This window comes from Idiotropiscis lumnitzeri, chromosome 19, assembly GCF_059441095.1.
Source record: "Idiotropiscis lumnitzeri isolate Australia: NSW breed Sydney's pygmy pipehorse chromosome 19, RoL_Ilum_1.0, whole genome shotgun sequence".
Lineage (NCBI taxonomy): Eukaryota > Metazoa > Chordata > Actinopteri > Syngnathiformes > Syngnathidae > Idiotropiscis > Idiotropiscis lumnitzeri.
Window position 1 is genome coordinate 7,029,319 of NC_142409.1, and position 26,231 is coordinate 7,055,549.

At 40.9% G+C, this 26,231-nt stretch overlaps 1 protein-coding gene across 3 annotated transcripts in view; it reads left to right on the forward strand.

The window, feature by feature from the left end:
- LOC148318297 (partitioning defective 3 homolog) overlaps nt 1-26,231 on the forward strand; it is a 244,398-nt gene that overhangs the window by 60,634 nt on the left and 157,533 nt on the right. For all 3 annotated transcript variants that reach the window (XM_088283027.1, XM_088283025.1, XM_088283024.1), the window contains exons 5-13: nt 259-396; nt 8,525-8,628; nt 9,198-9,281; nt 11,831-11,956; nt 14,940-15,137; nt 15,225-15,412; nt 17,314-17,453; nt 17,732-17,860; nt 25,962-26,150. In XM_088283027.1, the coding sequence (XP_088139153.1) occupies nt 259-396; nt 8,525-8,628; nt 9,198-9,281; nt 11,831-11,956; nt 14,940-15,137; nt 15,225-15,412; nt 17,314-17,453; nt 17,732-17,860; nt 25,962-26,150 (1,296 nt within the window). The remainder of the gene's footprint in view (nt 1-258; nt 397-8,524; nt 8,629-9,197; nt 9,282-11,830; nt 11,957-14,939; nt 15,138-15,224; nt 15,413-17,313; nt 17,454-17,731; nt 17,861-25,961; nt 26,151-26,231) is intronic.

The window sequence follows — 26,231 nt, forward strand, 5'->3', positions numbered from 1 at the left end:
GACTCTTCCTCGAGCTTGGCCGCTCGTCTAAACTGAGCGATTGGGGGAGAGGGGCCTCAGGAAGGGAGTTTGACCAAGATGGTCGCTGTCAGAGCAGAACAGATGCTACTTAGTGCTTACAAAACAGGTTTGAGGTTTGGCTAATTCACCACACGGTCAATAAAACCAGCGACTTGTCTTCTTTGGTTTTCACGACATTCTGTGTCATTTAAGTAATTGCAGTTGAATGTGTTATCAAATGTATGTTTTCCTTTAAAGGGCAGAGAAGGCCTTGCCTACCGGAGTCTTCCACGAGATGCAAGTGGCCGGACCACTCAGTTTCAAAGAGAGATGACCAGATCCTCCCTCAGTGCAAATCACCCCATGGTGGACCGTTGGCTTGATCGACAAGACCAGGTATGCTGGTGTAGTCATTGCCGTAAAATGTGAGACATTTACAATTTGATTTATAATCCATTCGCTTTATTTTCGATATGTTGGAGAGCTGATTTAATTTTTTTTTTGGGGGGGGGGATTTTTTTACTATTACTACCGGTATTTAAAAGTTGCTTTAAATTCTCAAAGGTTGTTAGTTTTAAATGGTCCGACATATGTAAAGTCACAGCATGAGATAACGGCAGGGGTCAATGCAGCATCACATCTTTTAGGTAATGCCGTGCACCGCTGGACTTTGCATGCTTGTCTCCTCATTTCACACTTTGGTGTTCTGTCTGCACTTTGTGATTGTCTCTTACAGCCACTGGGATCTCTATTGCTCCATCTGCTGGGGTCGTGGCACGGTGGGGGAAGGAAAGTGTTCCATTTGAAAGTTATCAAAAGTGACAGAGAGCTGGAGGCAGAATAGGAATGACCTCAGGGGGGGACCTTGTGTAATGACTTGACAGCCTTGCCTTGTCCTTACCACAGAAACCTGCTCTGACCTGTTTAGGAGTTTTTTTTTTTGGGGGGGGGCGTGTTTTTTTTTGTTTTGTTTTTGGTTTTTGGGGGGTGGGGCGTGTTTTTTTTTTGGTTTGTTCTTTTGGGGGGGCTGAGTGCGTGTTTTTTTTATTTTTATTTTTTTCCGGGGACAGACCTTTATTATATATTTATATATGTTATATCTTTCCTGTCAAAGTACTTGAAGATGCAAAAATTGTGGTTTGCACCTTTTGTCAGTAAAATTACATGAGCCTAAAAGTGCAACTATTTGCTATGCTTACGCCTCATGTTTCCGCCCCCAGTTATGTAAAATAAATAAATAATTAAAATCAGTACGAAATATACCTGAAACATAATAGAAAATAAAGAGGGCTATCGAGAATCACAGAGCCGAGTCTTGAATCAGGACGTGTGCGTGTATACATCTATTTCTTTTTTTGCCTTTCGTTCCGATCCAAATGCTTCATTTGGGTGCAGAGTCCTCTCCGCGCTGCTGCTTGTTAACGCACTAATTCTTGATTAGAGTTCATGTGTTCGGCTTCTCTGATTTGCCCCGTGGAGTGAGAAATCACTTTCTCAATGAGAATAATTGAACAGGGCGGTGCCAGCTCATTACCCACAAATCATTGGGAGACCGGGCACCTTAGCTGCAGACAATAATGACTTCAGGGAGTAAAACTGGGGTGTCGACTTGAGTCTAAACCAGCATGGAGAACAGATCTCATTTATGTATTATCAGATGGTAAAATTATGCCTCGGCTTTATTACTCATTCAGTTTTAGTGGGTTAGTGAAGACCAATAGTGATGCGACAAATATTTATGCTCTGATGGGGGGTTTTGACCAGTGGATGTGTGAATTGTGGGCTTTTCAAGTCCTTAGAGACATTTTATTTATTTAAGTATTTTTCATTAAGGGCTCTAAAATGAATATTATTATCGAATTATTTTTTTGTCCTTTTCTCCCACTTTTTCCTTTTTGATGTGTCACACAATTCCATTCTCCACAGTGAGTCAAATCGGTCCACTTCAACACGGTGAGGTCCAGTCTACTTTCCTCCCTTTTTTTTTTTTTATTGGTCCCATTACGGGGGAAATGCTTTTAAGTTGCCGGCGAAATATAATAAGGCCCCGGCTGACAATAAACCGGGACTGCCTCACCATTGTGACCTAAAAGGCACATTTCATTTGCATCGCCTGCAGTACAAAAGTGGGCACAGTGTGATGCGAATGGGCAGAAATTAGGTGCTTTTTCACGGCCGAGTGGACAGATAGAAAGTGTCTAGAGAGTGAAGCTAACAGGGATAGTTTGAGGTAGTAACTTTACCAGTCAGGTACTTATTCCTATATATATATATATATATGTATATATATATGTATATATATATGTATATATATGTGTGTATATATATATTCCATTTACATTTATATATATATATATATATATATATATATTCATTTACATCATCGCAACATGCTCGAGAAGAATTATCTACTTTGTATTTGCAAGAACAATATGGACAATTAGATTATTATGGACACCCGATGAGGTATTTTCCAGTCATTAGATACTATTGTTTAACTTGAATTGTAAATGCCCCCCCCTTCATGCCCTTCACCCTTTGCTTAACTTCCAAAGTCTCTCTTGATTTTCGATTGTCGACCGAATTTGATCCTGTAGGAGGATTTTGGGACTTCTCTTCATTACGAATCCGACACGGGCTCCTCATTATCCCAACACAACTTTTCATTTCGCCCCGTTTCAAAACACAGACCTGGCCAAATGGCTTTATGTCACTCCTTCATCAGAGAGTCTCAGAATCCAATTAAAACCAGATAGCGGGCCCACCAGCACCTCCACCACCACCTTGAGCCCTTTTGCTTCCATTATGGCCACCTGATCAAACATTGATCTGTGGAATGGACTGTTGAGCCCCCATAATCACCGGCTGAAATGTGTACCGTGGGTTTACTTTCTTCTCAATAATTCATAATTCAACACGAGTTATCTCATCCTCTCGCTGTCATTTATCAATTCATGCTATTCATTGCCTTTAAGACGGCGGTCAGCGTGTCAAAATATGTCCGTGGATACACGACTTTGCAATTAAAATGCTGTTCTGCAAAATCCATGTTATTCTTCTTGTTGATATAACATTTGTCACTTCAGTTGGCAATTTGGCAGAGCAGTGATGCGTGATTCTCATTCATGGCAAGGAAAAAAAAATGCATTTAACCATAATTCATATCTCGACTATGTGCACTCTCATTGAAATTAACATCACTGATTCAGCGACGCTCGCTGACCTTCACAGCATAAAAGATGGATTCAACGTTCTAAGCAGTTGAAAGCAGACTGTCCTCCCACTTAATAAGCTCAAAATGATGATTAATCTCCGAGAAGCACCACCAAGCCCTTTTTTAATGTACTGGTAAAGACTCAGGATTCAGAAGAGTCCACCCGCTCCCAACATCCTCACCACCATAGGATTACTTCTCCACATCACCTCACCATCACCTCTGTCAGTGTCTAAAAACATAATATGCCTTTTGAAGTTTTCTTTCAAACATCAAAAACACAAAATCTTGTTTTTATACGAACGTGAAGACCCTTTCATTCCCTTCCCTTTTTATTCACTTTTAAATGTAAGACTTGCTCTGGCGGCACGGTGGCCGACTGGTTAGCACGATGGCCTCACAGTGAGAGACAACATCGGGCGTGGGTTCAATCCCGGCTGCGGCCATCCTGTGTGGAGTTTGCATGTTCTCCCCGTACCTGTGTGGGTACTCCGGTTTCCTCCCACATTCCAAAAACATGCATGGCAGGCCGATTGAACACTCTAAATTGCCCCTAGGTATGAGTGTGAGTACGGATGGTTGTTCGTCTCTGTGTGCCCTGCAATTGGCTGGCAATCAGTTCAGGGTGTCCCCCGCCTACTGCCCAAAGATAGCTGGGATAGGCTCCAGCACCCCCCGCGACCCTAGTGAGGAGAAGCGGTACAGATGATGGATGGATGCATGGATGGACTTGCTCTGGACAAAAAACGGCAATGATAACTCAATTTTCACTACTCAAAAAAAAAAATAAAAAAAAAAGAACCTCTCTCGGTTTCAGGAGTGGTTGGGTCTTGTGGCACTGTTATTGATGAGGCTGTGAAAAGTCTTGGTCACTCTGCCTGCTTAGGGTTCTGTTATTGACCTGGTGATTGATTTAAGCTCTCATAATTAGCCAGCCTAACTGCGTTATTGCGCAATCTAACAATACAACGGACAAAGGCACAGATAACCGTGTCATTGATAGATCAGTCCAGACCTGAAATATAAAACAGACCCTGGCACATGCGATATTCAAAAGGGCACGTTTACCTCTCAAGGAAGAAAATGCAAGAGGCCGTAAAGAGAAATGATCCTCTAGAGAAAGATAAGCCTCCTTTTCACAAATGTTCCACAAACATTGCCGTCTGCCTTTTAACCTTCCCTCCCATCTACATGCCACTATTCTGTTCCCTGATGTGGACAAATGCAGCCTCACATCTCTGATTTAATTAGCTTAACTGCATTAGGAACCTGTCTGTCTCTGTAATTTGCCTGAAGTAAATCCTCGTCAGAACATCTACAAGCCAGACACTCTTTCCACATCAAATGCAGACAGATTTTAATTTGGTTGAGGTTGCAGAGGGGGGCAGCTAAAACATAAAGCTAATTTGATATTCTGTGGCTGTGAGTCTCCAACTACACAAAGACAGCTTTAATGTTGTCTTTAAGCACGGAGGACTTGAGTATATTGTTAAAGGACACTTTGACGGGGTCACAAGGGCTCAGGTTCGAAACTATAACCTATGGATCTGGAGAAAAACGCTCTCATACCCTGAGCCATACGGCCACATAATTGATGCTGCCGGTGTGATCACCGTCGTAAATATTACTGAAATACGTAAAGCTAATGTCTGGTGATGTAATGAAAAATGAGTAGTCCTAATGTACACACACTTTTTGATTATGATCCAATTGCAAGAAAATAACCTCCTAGTGACCAGCAGATGGCGCTGGTTTATTTTTCCTATTTTCCTATTCGTTAACCAGCTTCACAAAACTTCTGGTATTCTTTTCTGGCACTAGCCTTCTATTAAAACCACATGACTTTCGATCTTTGAGTGCGCAACCAGTGCCTGCCCAAACGAATGATATAACCACAAAAAAACAAAATAATCCAATGTATTCAGTTGCTGCACCTGCCTGTTCAAGCAAGGGCCCCAAACATGTCCTTAGCAAAGCACAAGTTGTTATAAGTTATAATAAAAAGTATTGCATCGAATGTTGAATGTGAGAGCTTAAGATTCATTAACGTCAGGACAAGCAATTCCTCATTTATTCATTTGTAGAATAAAAAAAGAAAATGAAATCAACTCCAGATCAGCCAATCTCTGCACTCAGGGCCAACATTTTAGAATTTCGACGTCATGATGATTTTCCCCATTTCCTTTAATTGTGATTCAAGATGGATTTGCGTTCAGGGTAAAGTGGTCATTATGACCCTTCCGTCCGCTGATCAGGTTCCGTCTTTGCTCATCAAAGGCTTTCTTTTGGCCGGCATCAATATAACTTAGTGTCTCATAGCCTATTCTTAGTTACTGTGACATATTGGTTGTTTTAATGGCGGTGCAGTACGTTTAAGGATGTTGCAAACGGTTGGTTCTCCGTCATTGGGTGTAACAATCTCGTCTTAACTCAATCATGGAGGCCACTTCGGGGGCTAACTTACCTTTAATGGCAGTCGTCTTCTAGTTTTGATTGATACCAGATGATTCAAAATCAAGCGTAAGAGTTGAATCAAATAGAATCAATTTGATCCAAATCCAAAACATTGTTTAGCAGCGGTTCCAAACAGAAGAAAGAAAAATCCAAGCGTTGGTAATTGCTTTGTGGTGTTAAAAGAGCCTTAGCGTGTCTTCGTACATCTGTGCCAGAGTTCATCACTATAGGACTGATGCCCGTTGTGTGATTTTTATGTTATACAGTGTTTCGTCTAACTGTAGGGTTGCTGCAAATGCAATTATGATGGTTCCTTTAACCTTTCTACCTCGCCATTGTTTGTTGCAGCAGGCCTCCATTATGAGCTAAATTTCACCGAACACACTTCAACTGTTATTTCCAACCCGTCCTACCAGGGTGGAGGTGAAAGTGTGCCTTTTGTGCATATTTCAACTAGTCAGTGCTTTACTCACCGTAAACTGCCTACTTCCTCGGGTTTTACATGACGTGAAAACAGCCATTGTTCATTCCAAGACATTTCAACATCCTGCTCTTTGGCCTCCATTGTTCTGCTTGGCACAGACTGGTCATTATAAATGAACGGAATGGTCTGACAGAGAGGCCCATTCAACACATGAAGCTGTCACACATACACATACGCGCATGTGGACATTTAGCCCTGAAAAAGGGGGGGGGGGGTGTTGTCCAGAAACCCACCATTCTTTGTGACCTTTCACCCTTCCCTTGTTAAGCCGTTGATGCCAAAGACGGACTCAGGAGGGAGCCTTCCTCCTCCCCGGCTCCCCTAACAGCGACATGTTGTACTTGGCCACGGCTAATGGCACAAAACACACTCACGTAGGCACTTACAGTGGGTTTCCTTTAGTGCACACGAACTGTTGGGGGGGGGGGGGGGGTGACAGCTCCTCAACACGCAGTCTTTATCCCATCCCCCAAGCTTGTGGACTTTATTATACATTGAGTGTGTGTGTGTGTGTGTGCGCACCAGGCCAGACAGCTGCTACCTTCTCTTCCTCCTCTCAGCTTTCTAACCTGACAGCCAATTTGAAGGTAACAAGACTTTGCACTTTGCGGCTTTGTCTCATTCACTCCCTCTCTTGCCTTTCTCACGTTCACCCATCCTCAATAAAGCCTTGACCCCCGCATTCTGCTTTCCTTCCCAATGGTGGATTTTATTGGGGTCCAGCATTGATCTCTCACCCGTCCCTCACTCTATTGGATAAAGGAGGTTTGTGGGTGAGTTAGGATGGAGGTTTATTAGAGACAAGCAAGAAGGGCAAAAAGAGCAAGCCTGGACTGAGTGCTGCTAGAATCTGAAAAAGCCTTGTTGTTCCCCCCCCCACACCACTGGTTACCATGGGACCAACAGGGTGCTAAAAGCACTCAAGGGAAGGGAGAAATGGAGGGTGTGGAAAGGAGATAGTCAGAATAACGCAGAGGCAAAGAGAGGCAGAGGTAATGGAGAGTTGAAGGAGAAAGAGGTGAATGTATATTTAGGCTGTCTCACATGCTGTCACTCAGTGCTCAGTAAAGACGCACGATAAGCACAGGTTGGCAGTTGATAGAAGGTGACGCTCACCTTCTGCCTCGGGTCACAAGGACACACAACCGTCATTCAGCTATCTTGTAAAATTCTAAAAATATAACACGCAAGTAGAAATCATCTACTGCGTTATTTGCCTGATGAGGTCAATTTTCCTTTAATTATTTCTTTGAGTTGCGTTTTGAGATGTCTTGTCTGGATTCCCTCAGGTGGCTTGGTTCTTTATGCATGAAAATAGCCAGCTCACCTCAGGGACCTTTCTAAAAAGCTCTTTGAATAATGGCCCCCACAGGCAAACCAGGACCTCAAGTGACATACAGTATAATTAAAGGTGTGCCTGACTGGATGACTGATTAGTTTTTACACTGCACACAGAGAAGGGAATCCATTGGACAGGTCAGGTTAGCGGAATTCCAATAGAAGACTGCACATCCTACTTTATCTCCTAACTCGAATAAATAAATAGGGGAGGGGGGGGGCAGAGTCTCTGTACATTACCCCTGTATGTCGCCAAAGATACGGTATGCTTGCCTCTGGAAAAGCAGGGAAATCAATTTGCATAAAAACAGAAAGCCACAAGACCTTTTTGGATGCGTTTCAGTTTTCAGTAAGAAGAGGAAATGTGGAAGGTCGGGGGGGAGCAAATAGTTTATTTATGATACAATATAATGTGTGAACAAGAGTTGGGTAGAGTAGCCAAAAGTTGTACACAAGATTTCTTTTATCTCAAAATAATTTATTTTATTTTATTTTTAATTCTAATTGTACTCAAGTTACAGTACTGTTACTTCAACATAATATGACACAAGTGTAAGTAAAAAGTAGTCCTCCAATAAATTATTTGAATAAGGGTAAAAAGTATTACTCCGATTTAGTTTTTTTTTTCTCTAAATCAGAGCTTGAATGTCAAATAAAGTAAGAATAAAAAAAAAAGAATATGACTCTGCAAATGCATATATTGGTCAACACCATCAATTAATATAAAACAATAATAAAGAAAATTCTTTAAAATAAATCTTGATAAAATAATAATAAAAAATACACCTCCCCCTCCCTGTTCTCTCGCTTATTAAATATCTCGCTCCCCGAAAGTTTCCTGGTATAGTGGCTCTTACTTGTTCGAGCAGGTAATTAATTTAAAAGCCAGTGCAGATAAAAATACTAGCAAATAGCCAAACTAATGACAGAATGGCAAAGTACGGGACGGTTTTGTCTTTCTTTTTTTTTTTCACAAGCCCGTTTTTTTTTTTTTTTTTAAATTATGTATTCTCTTTTTCCTCTTTTGTTCTTAGGAGGAGGAAGAGGCGAGGCGTTCACATGAACAAAGAATTGAAAGGATAGAGCCAGTCGGAAGAGCTGACTCGTCATTGGAACATTCACCTGTGTACAGTCTAGAGTGAGTCTCCCTCCATTTTTTTTAATTTGAAATCCAAATGTGCATACTCATAATCTATTATGTTGTATTTTTTTTTTTTTTTTTTGAGACATTCGTCCTCCAGCAGCTTTCTAAAAAACACTAAATGGCAAAATAAAACACACTCACCACCTGAGCATGACAAGATAGGATCGAGGCACCGTAGTTACGTTTGTTCATTTGTCCTCATGTCTTTATCTGCGCAAATTAACCCCACTCCTGCGATTTGCACGTTTTTCAATTAGTCTGTTTTCGTTTTTAACACCAATTTGATCTTAATCACTTAAATGGAGTCTCCATTTGAGTCCATCGTTGACCCCGAGTTTCACAGGGGTGACTTTTATAATGGATGACTTTGCATCGACAACACAACGCAACTGCCACCAACCGGCTCTGCTAACCTCCGTCTCATAAATTTCATCGGCCAGTCATCTTGACTCGGCCTTTTTTTTTATACCACACTTTTCCCGGATCATGTAATTTATGTGTTTTTATTTCACGCATCCTCCCTCCTCCCACCTCCTCTCACCCCATCCATCATTATCCCGCAGAGCCATGCTCAAGCCCGTTGAAGTGTCCAATAAAGGAGGGCCTCTGGGGATCCACGTTGTGGCATTCAGTTCGCAGGATGTCAGGTAAAAAGAGGGAGCCTTCGCATCATACTTCACTCGCTAAGGTGTATTTACCACATTTTTTTTTGTTTTGTTTTCTCTGCCCTTTTTTCCCCGCAATATGTATTTGTAAACTTGGAGCCCTCCCATTGGGAAAGAAAATAAATTCAATTAATTTTACTCTTGACTGCACAGTTTTTAAAGGCTTGTTATGTTTCTTTTCTGTTGCAACCTTTGTCCTCAATCACAATAACATCTACTCAACCTTGAAGGTGATTCAGCTTTTCTTTTACCGTAGATTTTTATTTCCGAACCAATGCATACTGTCACTGACAGAGCTCAGGACAAGCAGCGTATCCAAGTTCATGGTTATTCCAGAAAAGAAAAAAAAACATAAAGGACGGCGGACGCAGCCAAATGTAATCAAACTAAAAGCTTGCCTATAACACTAATCCACGCCGCTCGCCAAGGCAGCATCAAGGTGAATGTGACTACTCAGCTCCACGGAACGGGAGACGGAAGGAAAATGAGTTGGAGAGGCAGAGCAAGGAGATGAAGTGGGATGACATTTGAAGTGGAGGGGCGTGGCCGTCGTCAAGATTGGATACGTGTCATTTCTTTGGGGGCCACTAATCCCATTGCTGCGCATAAGCACGTGTTGGGAAACTATATTTAGGTTTGATCTATTGTCAATGGCGCCCTCGGACCCCGTGACACCTTGGAACAATCTGGATCAGACGAACAAACCAACAATCCATAAGACATACATTTTCAAAAATGTAGTCCCTGCCTCCCAAAGACGTATTTATACGTCTTATCTTTTTTTTTTTTGCGTCATAGCTCTGTGTTTGTATACCATTAGAACAGAATATTTTGTTGGCCTCGCAAAATCAGTCCAAATCCAGATTGGGATTGAGGGGTTTCCTCTCGTGAAAAGGGCTGGGATTAAATGAGTTAATGGCGGAGATTCATGCTTTGAGAAATTTCTTCAACAACTGGAATCTTGTTCATGTTATTGTATTATTGACAAAAATATGAAGTTGGATTCTTCAATAGGGCTAAAGCTTGGTGGCGATGGCGATAAAAATATTCTTGATAGCATCATTTGGCTAAAAGCACATTATGGGATCAGTCGGAATATATCAAAAGGCTGTTGAAAATATTCTTCTGTCTCCTCAGAGTCTTCAGATAATTTTGTATTTGCAAAGTCCCTAAGCTTCCCCGTCTAATGAATTCACAGTCGAAGTCTACATTAAATGCCATTTAGCTCCAACTCCCCAGGTTTTCACAACTAAGTGGGAAACAATTGCGAGTGTCTGTGCATCACCATCATCCCGGTAACTGTGTGGACAAAATCTTCTCGGAAACAAATCAAAGTCTTTCCGCTTCTGGAATACTGATCAGTGATCAAAGTCTTTGGCTTTCGTCAAGTCGCGAAGGTTTGCCAATGCTGTAATCCGCATGTAGGCAACACATTGTTTTCAAGCTGCCAACACTTATTTAGATGAGGCGCAATCATGTCTGCTTCCAAGGCGCCCACAATTACTCTTGTGTTTCACGCAGTTAAGATGACCTGACAACACGGCATCAAGCAGTGAGGACCACGCTAGGGCCTCTTTTGAGCCTTGATTTTCATTTTATGTCACTGTTTACCCCCATTGAGGAGCTGAGATGAGCCTGCCAATATGAACGTGGATATCCATATTATGAAGCCAATTAGGGCAATGTTCTAGGAGCAGCCTTGTTGGCCTGAAATGCGAAAGAGGTCTGCAAATCTGCCCTTGACATCCCCGTCGAGCAAGGCAAGGTCACATTTCTTTATGAGTCCAATGGACAGGATTAAGACCTTTTGCGATTTCCATAGAAATGGATGATAGCGTACGTTTTCCACCTTATAATGAATACGCTATTACGCTAGGCGATGATTGCATTCTTTTTCAATATTCATTCCAAAAAAAAAATACTGTTCACAAATCTCTGACAAGCTCGCTTGTGTATTCATTTGAAAGAGGAATTGATGGGGTGGTGTGTAAAAGTAAAGGTAGCCTTTGAAAAGGGATTGCAGCGATGGCATTGGCATGGGAGTGCTTACTGTAGGTATTTATGACAGCATCAGCGTCTTTGGGCTTAAGCTCCGGTGATGGCAAAATTCACTGTTCTCTCAGAAGCCACAAGATTATCTCTTTGAGTTTTTTTGCTTGGGATTGCTTCACACAAGCGGTCCCGTCATTCCGTTAGGCCCGCAGACAGCGTGGGTGTGCAAAAAAGGAATGATTGAGACGCCATATATTAGTCAGCAAAAACAAGCCAGGAGAAATCTTTACATCGTTCTAAAAGATGTTTTGTGAGCGCAAAACACGAGAATGACATACTGTGTGGATTTGTGATGTGGGTGTGTGGCGTAGCATTAATAAGCTCAAACAATAAACCATATTGGCTTGGGTGGGTGTAGATATTGAGACCAATGTTCTTTATCCCGTTGTTGTGCTGCTGATATTTCTTCTAAAATGCAATTTCCACATGGTGCGTCTCTATGATGTAATATATCTGATCTGTTGTGCGATCCTCTCCAGGACCCAGGGCTTGCTAGTCAAGCGTCTGGAGCGGGGAGGCAAGGCAGAGAAGGAGCATATCTTCCAGGAGAATGATTGTATTGTCAGAATCAACCAGGGAGATATACGTAATCTTCGCTTCGAACAGTAAGCTATATCTATTTCTGGTCTGGCCTCATCTTGTTCATTTTCGTGGCAAACGCATTTTATCTGTACTCTTTATATGTAATGCACAATGTTGGATATCAAATGTGTATGCAAAGGTGTTTCTTTAAACAAGGTATCTACTACAGAATATACATATATATATATATATATATATATATATATATATAAATAATAAAAATATAAATTCATGTGTTGTATATATGGTCCTTAATGAGTATGAGACCCAAAAAAGTTTCCCTAAAATGATTTTAAGAAGGAGTACAAGTACAAATTTGATTGCAGTGATTATTTTGGTAAGAACAAAATGAAAAGGCCTCCAAAAAGATGAAGAAAACCCGATATTTTCACGAGCTGGGTCCGCCCACTGGCCCGGTGCATGCGGGAAGTCACTGGCCCAACAAGGGTCATCTTCAGACTCTGAAAATGGCGATGACGAGCTGTCGGTATGTGTCGGTCACTCCATTTGTTTTCTTTAATGAAAGAAAATGAATCAGAAGAATAACACGCATCCCATCCAGAAAGTCGCTGGCCTCACTGGAAGATTTTCAAAGCCGAATGCTAAATCACGGATAATGTGTATCTTAATTATCATACACGTTAAGCATTGGACCAAATTCTTACTTCTTCACTTTCGTCCCATTTATTGTGTATACATTTTTCGTGTAAAAGGGAACACAAAGCAGGTTTGCTCGTCTTTAAGACCAACCCATGCGGGTTATACTTATCTGCAAAATGCGATCACACACACGCACACTCGACAGCACAATAAAACTGAAATATTCCTGACACGCAACCTGCAGTCGTTGACCAACGCTTCACCTTCCAAAACTCGGGACATCCTCACTTCATTTCCGTCTACTCGTTCCTCCCGTTTCATTTCTTAAAGTGGGCTGATGATTTAAGCGAACACCTTTGACCTCACTTGAGCAGAGTCCAAAACCTGAATGCGCATACTCACACATAATATATACTTACATATGGGCTATATATTAAATGAGCCATAAAAACATTGCGGGCTTCCCAGACAGTTTATCAGGTTGCGTCTGTCCAAATTTGACACGATCAAAAATTGTATTTTGTAGAACAGCGCCATAGTGACAGCATGCGTTTTGTTTCGCACTAAAATATTTGTCTTGCTGCTGGTTGTAAGACTGTCACGGTTCCTTTACCAAGTATGTTAATGTAATCGACGGACTGTGAAAAGACATGGCCATGCGACAGCTCTTCTCATCAATGAACACGCATCCCTTGTTCTCCACAAGCACACGGCAACGCTGTTTTGCTTTTCTTAAGTCTCCCCCTCCACTGCCAAACACACTCCACATTTGACATCAGATTTTATATGATTGTAATTGGACATCTCGCTAAAGTGACGTAGGTAAACTACTGAACCCCCCCCACCTCCCCGTCTTGATTGTGAGCCCCGCCGAGTAACAATTTAAAGGGATCTTAAAGTGATCTCAGCAGATTGTTTTGCTTGGGTAAATATTTTGATCCACTCAATCCGACAGAATGATGTATCGATGGGGTAATTTGTCATTCAATCAAGCCGAGGTGGCGGCTGATTGCACGGCACGGCACGTGCGTGTGTGATGCGAACACAAACGTATAGACACACTTTTGCCCGCTCAGTCATTACTCACATCTCAAAAATCTCCATATGAATGAAAAATGGGCGGGACATTTTGTGGCTATGTTTGAATGAAGGGGCTGCCAGCTGTGCCGGAGTCATCTTAGCAGTGACATTGCGGGAGACTCGGCATGATATTCCTGGTATTGTATTAGGCGTCTGTAATGTGGACTTGCGCCAATTGCCCCCCCCCCCCCCCCTTGCGCACTTGCTCCAGACCGGCCTATCTATATGCTAAGTACCACTGGTTGTGTCATAGAATAATGTTGACTTATGGCCATAATGTTTGCGGATAATGAATGTGTTTTGGATACTTTTGTCTTTTTTTTTTTAATGCATACAAAATGTTGAAACATTATTTGAATGGAGCACAGATGCAGGATTCATCACCTGTTTTGTCATTGGTGCGTATCCGATTGGTGCATTTTGGGCCTATAAACGATATGTATTTTATTTTTCTTCACGTTTGGAAGCGACCTGATTCCCATCCGAGGTAATCCGATTGCATGGATCTTTTTATTTTTTTCTCTTAACGCTGCCATGAAGTGTGTTTGAATTATGCCACTTGACAGCAAGAAATATCTGAATTGTTTCTTCAATGCAGCAAAAAAAAAAAAAAAAAAGTGAATTGTCGCTTCAATATACTGTTGTATAAATTCAGTTTTACTCATCCCAGAACATACGCAAACATTTTACATACGCCGACATTGTCTGATCTGGTTGACATTTAAATTTGTATCAAATTTGTATCGACTGGCTCGTGACTATTATCAAGTATGCAATTTATTTCATTTTCTACTCGACTGGGGGTCACCAACATGGTGCCCATATTTGTTACCATGTTAGTGACCACATAAGTAGCCTGTACTAAAAAAAATAAATAAATAAAATAAAAATAAAACTTTTTTTTTTTTTTTGAAATCGTCTCGCGTTATTTTTTTTTTTTATAATTGTTGATAATTGTGAGAAACCATAAATGTGATCATTGTCTTTACATAGATAAATTCATCCATCCATTTTGTCAGCCCCTTTTTTTTAACTATGATTGCAACATTAACTAATTTAAAAGTCATTTGAGCAAATTATTTATTTCAGAATTTTGTCTGAAACGGTCCTTCACATTCATCAGTACCATGAACGAGCTCTCAATTTCAGTGAGGGTGCTGACACGTGTGCAACACCGTTGCTACTGCTCCATTACCAGGCTTAGCACAACTCTCTTTATCTCCTCTATTTCTATCTTCAGCGTTGTAATCATATTCTACTTGTCCCTCTTATCTCATTTTCACAAATGCATTTCTGTCCATATGTGATGTTCCCGCCCAACTGCAGAGCCCAGAACATTTTCAGGCAGGCGATGTCTTCCGCCGTCATCCTCTTTCACGTGATCCCGGCTGCCATGAAAAGGCAGTACGAGATACTTGCGGGCAAGAGTGAACTCAGCTCACCTCATTCCAGCAGAGTCCGCTTCAGTCAGAGCTCTCTGCATTCCGGTGACAGGACCAGCCTCGTTGTGGGGCGGACCTACAGGTCTGTGCTGTGTATTTAACTGGAAAACACCACTTTTTTTCTCACAAATGTGTTTCTCCCCCCCAAAAAATGAACCTGTTTCTATAGTCAACAGGGGTCCTTGGCGGGTAGCACTCCAGAGCCAAGACGGCGATATGGCACACCAGCACAATCACTGGTCTCGAGTACCTCATCCACGTCCTCCACCTCCCTGCAGCGCCGAATAAGCACCACGCAGTCCAGCAGCTCCTACGATAAACGCAAAGGCCGCAGATTCAACATTCAGCTGAAGAAAGGTAAAAATAAATAAATAAATAAATAAATAAATAATATGTGCCGATGGATTTTTTTTTTTATCTTAAATAAAGCAAAACAGCAGCATACTTGTCTTTATTATTTCGGCGGTGCTTACTAAAACGGATGTCCTCATTTGAAAGGTTCAAGCCATTTGTTAACTCCAAATGGGCAGTAATTATTTCCCACATGTTCCTGAAATTGTGAAATTAGCTAAGATTGGACCGGGCTGTTTTCACAGCAATTACCATCAGAATGGTAATGCACTTTTAAACGAGCTGTAGTTCTGCCATTGACTTATTCCTCCGAGTGCAAAAGCGGCGAGTGCAGCAGGTCGGACACAGTAAACTTGCGAGCGGAAATAGTATGTTGTCGGTACACCTGCACAAATGCGATTCAAATTTAAGAGCTGTAACTCTTAACAGAGAATATGATACATTTTAATCATGGCTGTTAGGGAGCTTTGATTAGAACGTTGACAAAATATGTTAATTTGTTTTGCTATGGTTTGAAAATGCATTTCAGCCGAACCTCTCATGCATTTTTCTGAAAGTGGCTTTTGTGACAGCCAACTTTAAAGATTAAACATCAAACATCGACAACCTATTTCTGTCTATTTCCTTTTTTTTTTTTTTTTTTTAAAGCAACAACCCCCGCGACTCAGCTGAAATTTATACCCGGATAAGCAACCACTTTCAACCTGTTTGTTTGTGCGCTGACGCTTTAAGAAAGTTTTCCAGCCACGCTTGTCTCTCCCTGCGCTTCGTCTTCATCAACGCAATCACTGTCAGCCAAACCGGTGACAGGCCGACAGACTGTAAAGAAGTCGAACTTGGGAAACTAGGTCATGATGGACTATCAGAAGTGCTGACAGCTCTGCGAAATGAGCAGCTACTTAGACGGGAATACTAATGTTTGCATCAGAAAAAAAGCCAGTCTGAAAAGTGACTTTTAAACGGCGGTTAATGGCGGAAAAGCAGGCCACGAGATAATGCGGGGTAGAATCTATCCCGACTTAATTACTCATTTGGAAAGGTTATGTTGAATTCATACATAATTTAATTCAAACAGATCTGTCAACACTTTTCATATTGTCTTGCCTGGTAAGAAAAACACACCATTTATTTTTTTTTAACTCTCCAGAATTTAACATTTTCCATATTTCGTTGCGCAAAAAAAAAAATAAATAAAAAAAAATAAAAAATAAAAAAAAAGATCTTTGGGGTTAAATTGTGGAAGGATAAAAAAAATAAAATTGAATTCACAATGGAGCGTCAAATACAATTAAGAATCTCTAGCTGACATTTGAGTAACTTTTTGATTGTATCGACAAATTCATGTCTCCTCTGCATTAAAGGTCAGGTCACATGACTTCCGAGTTACCGGTTATTGTATTTACCCATTTGACCCTCGACCGGCAATTCATATTCATTTGCTGAGTCTTAAAGGTCACCTTCCCCAAATCAAAAGAGACTTTGTGCAGCATCGAGCTCATGAGCTGATGAAATTCATAAAATACTACAAAATAAAAACTGAAAAAAACATCTGGAGTCAGGATGAATCAAAAGCAAGGCACAATGAATAATACATATTGTATTTAAACTCTTAATGAGTTAGAGCACATTGTCTCATCAGTTTTATTTTAAGCCTTTATTTTTTTTTAATGTCTGGTTTTGCTTTAGGATAATTTGCATATGCTGGAAAGCAGAAAATGAAAAGAGAGCAGCTTATATTTTTTTGGAACAAACTGAATCCTGTTTTCTTATTCAACATTTTTTAATGCAGCAGTATCTCAAGTTGAGTTTGATTTGATCTTAAATGACATTTTTTAAATTGAATTCTTGCTGCACAAACATCGTTGGAAATGTGGAATGATTATTTGATTTTATTCCTGTTTGTGTAGGCCCAGAAGGTCTCGGGTTCAGCATCACCTCCCGAGATGTTCCGGTGGCTGGCAGCGCCCCCATTTATGTTAAAAATATTCTCCCTCGGGGGGCCGCCATCCAGGATGGGAGACTAAAAGCTGGGGACCGTCTTCTGGAGGTAGGACTCTTAAAAGATTTTTAGCCATCTCTATACATTATTCAGAAGTTGCTGTATGTTATTACAGAGAGTAAATGCGCTTTTATTGGTTTGGATTTGTTCCAAATTAGTAATACGAATGATTTCCCTATGGCTTTTCACGTTATTTCATGGCTGATCTAACTTTAAATTCTAATGGAGCCTGACATGAAATGTACTTTTAAAACAGGTGCGGTGATCATTCAGTTTGACTCCAAATGCTTTGGAGTATTTGTCTGTTCATTAATCGTTGGATGCAGGTGGGTGGAGTCGACTTGAATGGTAAGACTCAAGAAGAGGTGGTGGCTTTGCTCCGAGCTGCACCTTCGGGTGGGGCCGTGAATCTGTTGATGAGTCGCCAGGAGGACCCTCTGCTGCCTCGAGAAGTGGTCAGTACCGAATCGAAACTTATTGACATAACATGCTGTTGATATTTGCCTTCAGTTGTCTAAACGTGGCATTCTGATGAATATTGTGTTTAAGGGCTGAGTTGCAATATCCACCCATTTATCGCCATCTCAGGGGGCGGCCATTTTGTCAATTCTGTCACCTGAAAATGACATCACAGTCGCTCAGGGCAAAGGTCATCATGGCTCACCGGTTTGCTGAAGCTTGGCCGTGATTCGCTGAGTCTAAGACAAAATCGCCGCCCCCTGAGCTGTACAAAAATGGGTGGATTTTACGGCTTAAAGGGGAAGTCAAACCCCCATTTTTTTTTTTGCAGTGTCTTCTAATGTGCATTCTGATAAATATTGCGTTTGTGGAATACGAGTTAAGCAGCAAAACCCGTTTTTAGCTATCTCATTGGGCAGCCATTTTGTCACTCGCTAACGACCAATCTAGGCTCCATTTCAGAAAAGAGCTGAGCCGCGATTGGTCGTTACTCGTGCCCTGAGCAACTGTGATGTCATTATCAGTCGACAACAAGTGATAAAATAGTCGCCGCAACATTAATCAGAATGCCGTCTTTGGACTAGTTGGGCTCCATTGAACATATTCTCGTTAAGAATTTTTTTTTGGGGGGTTGACGTCCTCTTTAAATATCCTGACTGAAAATGCGACGGGGACACACAAAACAAGCGATTCACAGCATTAGGCAGAGTCCCTACGTGGGCACACCTACCACATGGAGCTTCCACGCAGGGTGACTTTGACTGTCACACACCAGATGGTGAGGCTACTGCCCTCGTCCGGTGTGGCCTCCACGACTCTGACAGCGGGCTCGGTTGTCTGAGCACCCTGGCAGACTAGAGGCCACGCATGCCACGACCTTACTCCCAATCTATTCTCAGCCTAGCGTCTGTACTAAATCAGTTCCATCTCACAATGTGGTCATTCATGAGTGCAATTTAATCGAAAATATGTTTAAGACGTATAAATTTCAAATTGCCGTCATGTGCAGTCACAACTAGTTGTCCAACGCCACACTCTGTGTGACTGTTCAGTCATCTCTCAATCAGGTATCACCAAGGATAAAAATACAATAAAGCCCAAGGGCTTGTTTCCATTGTGGTCCTCCATCACGGTTCTCCGATAATTTTGTGTGCCAAGATGGTGATCCTATTGCACTTACTAATGAATTTTAAGTTCACCAAACCGATTCAGTTTCTCATTATCGGTCGTTGAGTGATGTCGCAATGTGCGTGCCACGCAACACGTCACTTCCTAAATGGATCGGTGCTGTCGGAGTGTGGCTGCTGTGCTTCTTCTAGCTCCTCTGGTATGAACGAATTAGAGAGGAGCTGTCATGGAAAAGACAGTCGAATAATCTCTTTGGTCTTTGTTTTCTCCCCGCCAACTTTTCCAAGCCGAGCTAGACTGTGAGTTATATTTTTCATTACTTTCCTCAGGAGATTAGTCTTTTCTTCCGCTCACCCTCCCCGTTATTTGTCCGCTCTCTTTTCTGTTACACATTCCCCAGCACTGCTTTCACAAATCTCAATAATCCCTACAAGTATGTTCATAAAAATCAGATAAGAAGGCCAAAGCCCCGTCCGTGACAGTTATTGCAAAAAAAAAAAAAAAAATGGTGGAAAAGCACAGCGGGTAATTGCTCTGTATGTGTGTGTGTGTGTGTGTGCGAGAGAGAGAAAGCAATTATATTTCAAACTGTAGCATGTGTTTCATTCACACACTTGTAGGTTTGCTTCTTATGTGATTGACACATACCTGCTTATGTGAAATGTCATTGCCAAAAAACCCTCCGTATCATCCTTTGATTTGAGTGTTTTTTTTTTTTTGTTTTTTTTTCTCCAGTGTGCTTTTGTGCACCCCAGCAGGATTATCTCACACTCCCAGCATGTTTTGGTTATGACTTCAATTACCACTGGGGGGCTTTGTTTTTATTTGACATTTTTTCCTTTTTTTTTTACTTTCAGGAATCATCACTTGTGTCAGTGAACATTTTATTTTTCACAATAAACATATTCTAGAATATTCGTATTCGAAATTTAACCCTTACCAAACATTATTGCTAGTTAATACATGACAATACAATGCAACTTTATTTATTTATTATTTTTGCTTCTCACGTAATTTTTGTAGTATATGGCTTTTCCGGCAAAAACGGATATGGATAGTCATGTTTTCTTAGGGTCGGATTACCACAGAGTACAAAATGAGAGGCAAACTATTTATTTGCCCATCAGCAGATTTAAAGGTTAATCCATATAGACTGGAAAATGACACTTAAAATAAGACCCAGCCATTCAACAGCGTCATGCTAAATCATTGCACATAAAAAAAAAATGCTGAGTCATATGGCCTCGGGTTTTCAACTGCAGTTCTTACATGATCTTACGTCATTCAGTGTGGCCCACATTTCTTTTTTTTTTGGACGAGTCCGTGTCCTAAAAGTGTGCTCCACATAAGAACAATTAAACAGTACATTAAAATCCCCTTCAATGATCATATCACACTTGTCACTGATCCATTAGAAGCTATATCTGCCATGCAATGAGAGTCTTAATTGCGCAATTAATACCAGCCTCTGATTGATGTGACAGATGAATTTATGGCCTCTCTGAATGCTGGAGATGCGTCAGACTAACGCATGACAGCTATGCTGATAATTATAGCAGGCTAATGGCCCGTTTCTTAAGTGCCAACCCTGGCGGCCTGGTTTAAAATCCCCCATATTCTGGTTTAACAGCTAGCTGCACAGTGATTGAGGAAGATGGTTGCGATAAATAATCAGAAATTAACCCCTGTTCCTCTTAGTCACTTAACTCATTTAATCCCAGAAATGTTCACTCCAGGAAACCCTTCAATTCCAGTGTTTTTCTGGATGTGGACTCATTTTGCAACAGAATATTGTGTTCTAATGCCATAAAAACACGGAGCTATGACGCAAAAGGCTAAGACGTATAAATACGTCTTTGGGAGGCGGAGACTACAATTTTGAAAACGTATATATACGTCTTATGGATTGAATGAGTTAAATTGCTGGATATAGAAGAAAACGAGTCACTAAAGCGATTGTGGCACATTTACATGCTTAAAATTCTGCATTTTGTTGTTCTCATGGCAATAATTGTGAGTGCTGATTTTTGTCGTCTTTTTTTTTTTTTTTTTAACAATTTCTCTGGCAAAATTGATCCTCAAGGTTGTACAACTCATCGCTTGTCAAATAGAAGCTGGAAGACGAATGATAGAGAGAGATGCATCGACTTAAGTTCACTCATCTTCATTTCATTTTCTCAAGGGCAACTTTAACTTCATCATCCTAGCTGTCGTCGAGAGTTGCGTACGGAATTGCGTCCGGGGGATTGAAAACCTCTGAGCAAGTGTACAAACATGTAATAGAACGATAAACCGAGATTTGGAAATGTATTTATTGCATGACTTGACTCATTCCAATTTATTAAAAAAAAAAAGAAAAAAAAAAAGCGACATTGTTAAACTTCTTGTCAGTTTCAGAGTACAGGAATGAGATGGTGATGAGTGGCTCTAACTTGATATAATGCTGTCATGCCCCCCTTTGCCCAAAAAAAAAAAAAAAAAAAAAAGTCACATCTTTGGCGTTAATTTAATTAGATGAGACTTACTGTGGTGCAATGCTTCTTGCCTCAGTGTTCTTGTTAATTAAGTGATCGAGAGAACATTTATTTTCTCTTCCAGGCTGTTGAATAAATCAATGTATTTTAGCGTTGCAAAAACCTTAAAGAAAGAGACATCACTTAGTCAAATTACACATGCACACACACACACACACACGCGCATACACACAAACAAAACTGTAGTTGAAAACTGGAAGGCCCGAGAAATCTGTCGTCGTGTCAACTGCAGGAAGCAGGGCAATCTATGACTTGCTGTTGATATTATGACAAATTTAATTGCGTGAATAAATTGCCTTTCAATCAATGAATAAAGATACTTGAATGATGTCGACTGGTCATCAGGATTATGCGTTTTTTTAAACATATTTTTAATTTTTTTATTTTCAAACACTGGAAACATGCAACTTGAGTTCAATCCATTCCAGCTTGCCCGTTCAAACATCAAGGCAACCTTTGAAGGTCAGACATGTTTAATTGTTACTCCGATAAGTAAAAGAAAAAAAGCAGAAGTTCAAAACTTCAAGGAATTATTGTTTATAATAAAAACAGCGAAGAAAGCGTAACAGATTGCGCCGGTCAAAGTACCGGTTAGTAGTAGTTAATTAAATTTGTTCACGATGAGTTATTTTAAATTCTTTTGACCTTTTTTTTTTTTTTTTTCCCTTTTTCATCTCTGGCTCAGCTTTGTCAGTCGATATTGAGTCCTTAAAGACACAGTTTGAAAGAAAATGCACAAAACTTTGAAACACGGGAGGCGAAAGTTGTTATAAAGTTTCAGATCTGACGCCCTACTGTATTATGTGAGTGACGAAGCAAAGTAATCTGATTACTTTTGGAAAATCCGCCTTTTTATCATGTGTGTGCACCATAAATGATGAATTGTCTTCTACAACGTGATCAAAGTCGAGCGATACCAAACGCGCTTTGTCATAATTATAGATTATCCTTCGGCGACGATCCCAGCCACCTGTTTTCCATTCAGCACTTTTCAGCAGCTGTTCCGATCATTATGTTTGTTGACTGGGAGGGTGCACTGCAGCATAGTCGCATTTTGGCCACTTGCGGTGACGGTAACTTTTTCCCAGAAGAGGGTTTACGGTGTTTCAACAATAGCGTAATAGGTTGAAGTGTGTACCGTTCTCGCTGTTGCCGTTATTTTGGCGACTGTTATCTGCCGATGAGGAGCATCGGCGTTCTAATTTGCAGCTAGCTTTTAAACACCCTTTTTTTCCCGCCCTGGTCATCAAGCACTTTTAAAATTAAATATTATATCATGGCCACACCATAATGGTATTCCATGAAGACATGTGACCTATCCCAAAGATTTTCGACGTTCAACTCAAGTCTTGCATGTTTTGGATCGCATCCCGAGCCCTTTTGTCACCAAAATATTCCACTGCCTGAAGGAATTTGCGTGACAATCCTCATCGCACATTTTGCAATTACACCCATGGCTGACTTCTTTTACCCTCTTTGAATTTATTTCCAATGACCTTTATGTCACCAAATTAGGCCAAGTGTGGAGCGCAGTTTCCAGCAGTGTTAATTGTTTTAGGCATTGAGGTGCAGAGAACTCGGATTTGTGTGTGAAAAGTACTAATTGTGATTCATTTGCCTTTTTTCTCCCTCTTGCAAGTCGCTCGTGCTTGCTCGCACCTGTTCGGCGCACCTTCCTTGTTCGGATGTGAGGAGTGAAGTCAGGTGGAAACAAAATAAAAAGGCCAATTAAGCAGAGAAAGTAGGTGGGGGTGCCTCTTTTTCTCGACTAATGATATAACATTTTCTCCGATTTGTCTTTCTTTGTTCACCATGCCGAAACCGCTGTAAAAATAGAACTAAAAGAGTAGATGTCGTAGCTTAACAGTTAGTGTGGGAGTAAATACATTTTCATTTGATTTAAAGGAATTGTTTGGTTTTAGTGCTAATTCATGCTCTTAACAGACATTAAAAACAAACGCCGTGTGGAGTATTAAGAAGTGAGAGATGAGCTTCGTTGCCCGAGGGAGGATCTGCTGTCTCAGCTCTATTATTCTTGGCGTTATGTCTGTAGTGCGAGTGGCGTCCGTGCTCGTAAATTAGGCCGCTGAGAAACCGGACCAAAGTGGCACGCTAATCTTCATGCACGTAAGGTAGAAGGACACATTAATTATTTGTAGCAAGCAAACAACATGGCAGACATGGTCCTGAATGCCACGCGTCCTGGTCTGCTAGCTTTCCTGCTAGCTTTGTGCAAAAGAGCATCCGGCGCCGCATCTTTCAAAAGGAAAGTGGTCGATGAAAAATTCATTTTTACTGCTGCAAATGGTGTACATATGTGAAGTAAAACTAGTTAAAGCAATCGTCACCATTTACCTGGTTTGATGTGATGAACTGCGCAGTGCTTCCTGTTCACTGTACAAACTGTCAATGTGTTTCTCAGGTAGCAGAATCCAGGTCGGTTCGGGCTGGGTTGAGTCGACGCAAGCAGGCCCTGTCAGGCAGCCTGACATACTCATTCTGGCCTAGCAGCACTTTTTCCCCTGTCTAATGAAAATGTTTCACTGCGCTCTCATCCTCTGCCTTGGCCCGCTATTCCCGGAACACTGCTCTGAGTGGGCGGTTATTCTGTCATCATTGTGGAGGGAGTGTGCTTTCAAGCACTCACACACCTTAAACACGCGCACTAAATCAGAGTCAGATGTCGTTTTAATGCGAGAATGTAACCGCTGGATGAAATGGGATTTTTTTTTTTCCATTTATGTATTACATTTTGATCAATTTATTATTATCCATAATTATAATTATAATTGTAATAATTATAATGAAATTATTATTATTATTATTATTATTATTATTGAGTGGAAGTATTATTCAATAGGGATAAATATCAATTAATATTTCTAGTTGGTGCCTAAAAAAATAATAATTATATTATAATATTAATTGACATTGAAAGTGACATTTGCCGCCAAAGTCCGTTTTCATTTTCTAAGGAGTCTGGAAAACATCATTGCCTCACAGGAATGTTTTTTTTCAACTGTAGGACAGTTAGGTTTAACAGATGCCGGTGTTCTGTGGGTCAGATTGTGTTCAAAACCCAGCTCGTGGGCAGCACAGATGGGTCCAAAATGAAAGCAGAATAGCAGAAAATTAAAAAAAAAGATGGCGATCCAGCGTATTGAGTGATGCTCAAAAGAACTTTCACCTGAATGCACGGCAGCATCCTAATAACTCCTTAGCCCATGGAAGAAGAAAAAAAACACCTTCTGCTCTGTTTTTCCCCCTTCCCTGTGCTTAACACTTTATCCAGGCAGCTGTGAGGGGCACACACCTGGCGGCCATCCATCTGGCTGTGTGCGAGAGTGCATGTCTGTGTGCTGATACGAGTCCATTTAAATAGGTCTTGCAGTGAGGTCTCCGGGGTTGATTGCGCTCACTGCCATTAATCTTCAAATGGACTTTATCTGGCCCATCACGACATCCCCGAACTGCTCCTATGCTCTCAATTTGAAAACAGGGGACGTGGCACCAAAGCACAATGTGTAGTCTGTGACTTTAGACGAATGTGCGGTACACACACACACACACACACACGCACACGTCTTGTTTATTGCTTGGTCATGCAGAATGAATCTAAGTACAGTAGAAGAACAAATGACATCACATACATTCAGTTTTTTTTTCCAACCCTCTGTAGTCTCTTTCTATTGTACTTGTTGGCAATCATTTTTACCGTTCTTTAAAGCTTTTTTTTTTTTTTAATCAAAGAGAGGGCCTTTATTTCAGTTGAAGTTGCTCGTGGGTTTAATCCCGTATAATCTGCCTACCAGTTGTGCTTGAAGTCTTTGTCGGTTTACCCGGCTGTGGCTTGGTATTCACAAAAGCACAAACTTCCCAGTTTCAACCAGTGGTGGCAAACATGCGGCCCGCGGGCCAGAACAGGATACATATGTAAACTGAATTCACTGCACATTTACCATAACCTCTAATCTATTAAAATGTGTAGCAAAATTCAATGTGGCGGTGAATCTCTAATCCAGTCATTCAAAAAGTTATTCTTGATATTTTCAAGCAATGTGCGGGTGAGTAGAGGAAGTTGAACAAGGATTTGGCCTGGATGTCACTATTTAACCCGCAACCTTACGTCACGGTTTAATTGAAAAAAAAAAAAATCGTACGACATCACTCAAGCATAAATGTGTTAAATATTTGCCATTTATCATAGAACATGATTTTGCTGGTACACTAATAATAATCAATAGTACTAGATAATAATAATTGTAATAGATTTTCCTCCATTTGTCTCCTGAGCTAAAATGAGTTTGACACCCCTGGTGTAAACACTACAGATTTTTTTCCCATTTATAAAGTTCAACTTACTTCTCACAGAGGTCTTCTGTTAGCTGTTTTGATATTTTAAATTCACATTCATATTTTTCCCACATTTCTTCAGCAACTGGGTGATGATGACCTGGTGTTGACCCCTGATGGTACGCGGGAGTTCATGACCTTTGAGATCCCACTCAACGACTCCGGTTCAGCGGGCCTAGGGGTCAGCGTCAAAGGCAACAGGTCCAAGGAGAGCCGCTCCGACTTGGGGATATTTGTTAAATCCATCATCAACGGAGGTGCTGCTAGCAAGGCAAGTAACGCCCCTTCCTCCTTTACCTAGCAACACAAACAAGCAACAACAAGGTTGTACTCCAAAAAAATAAATGAATAA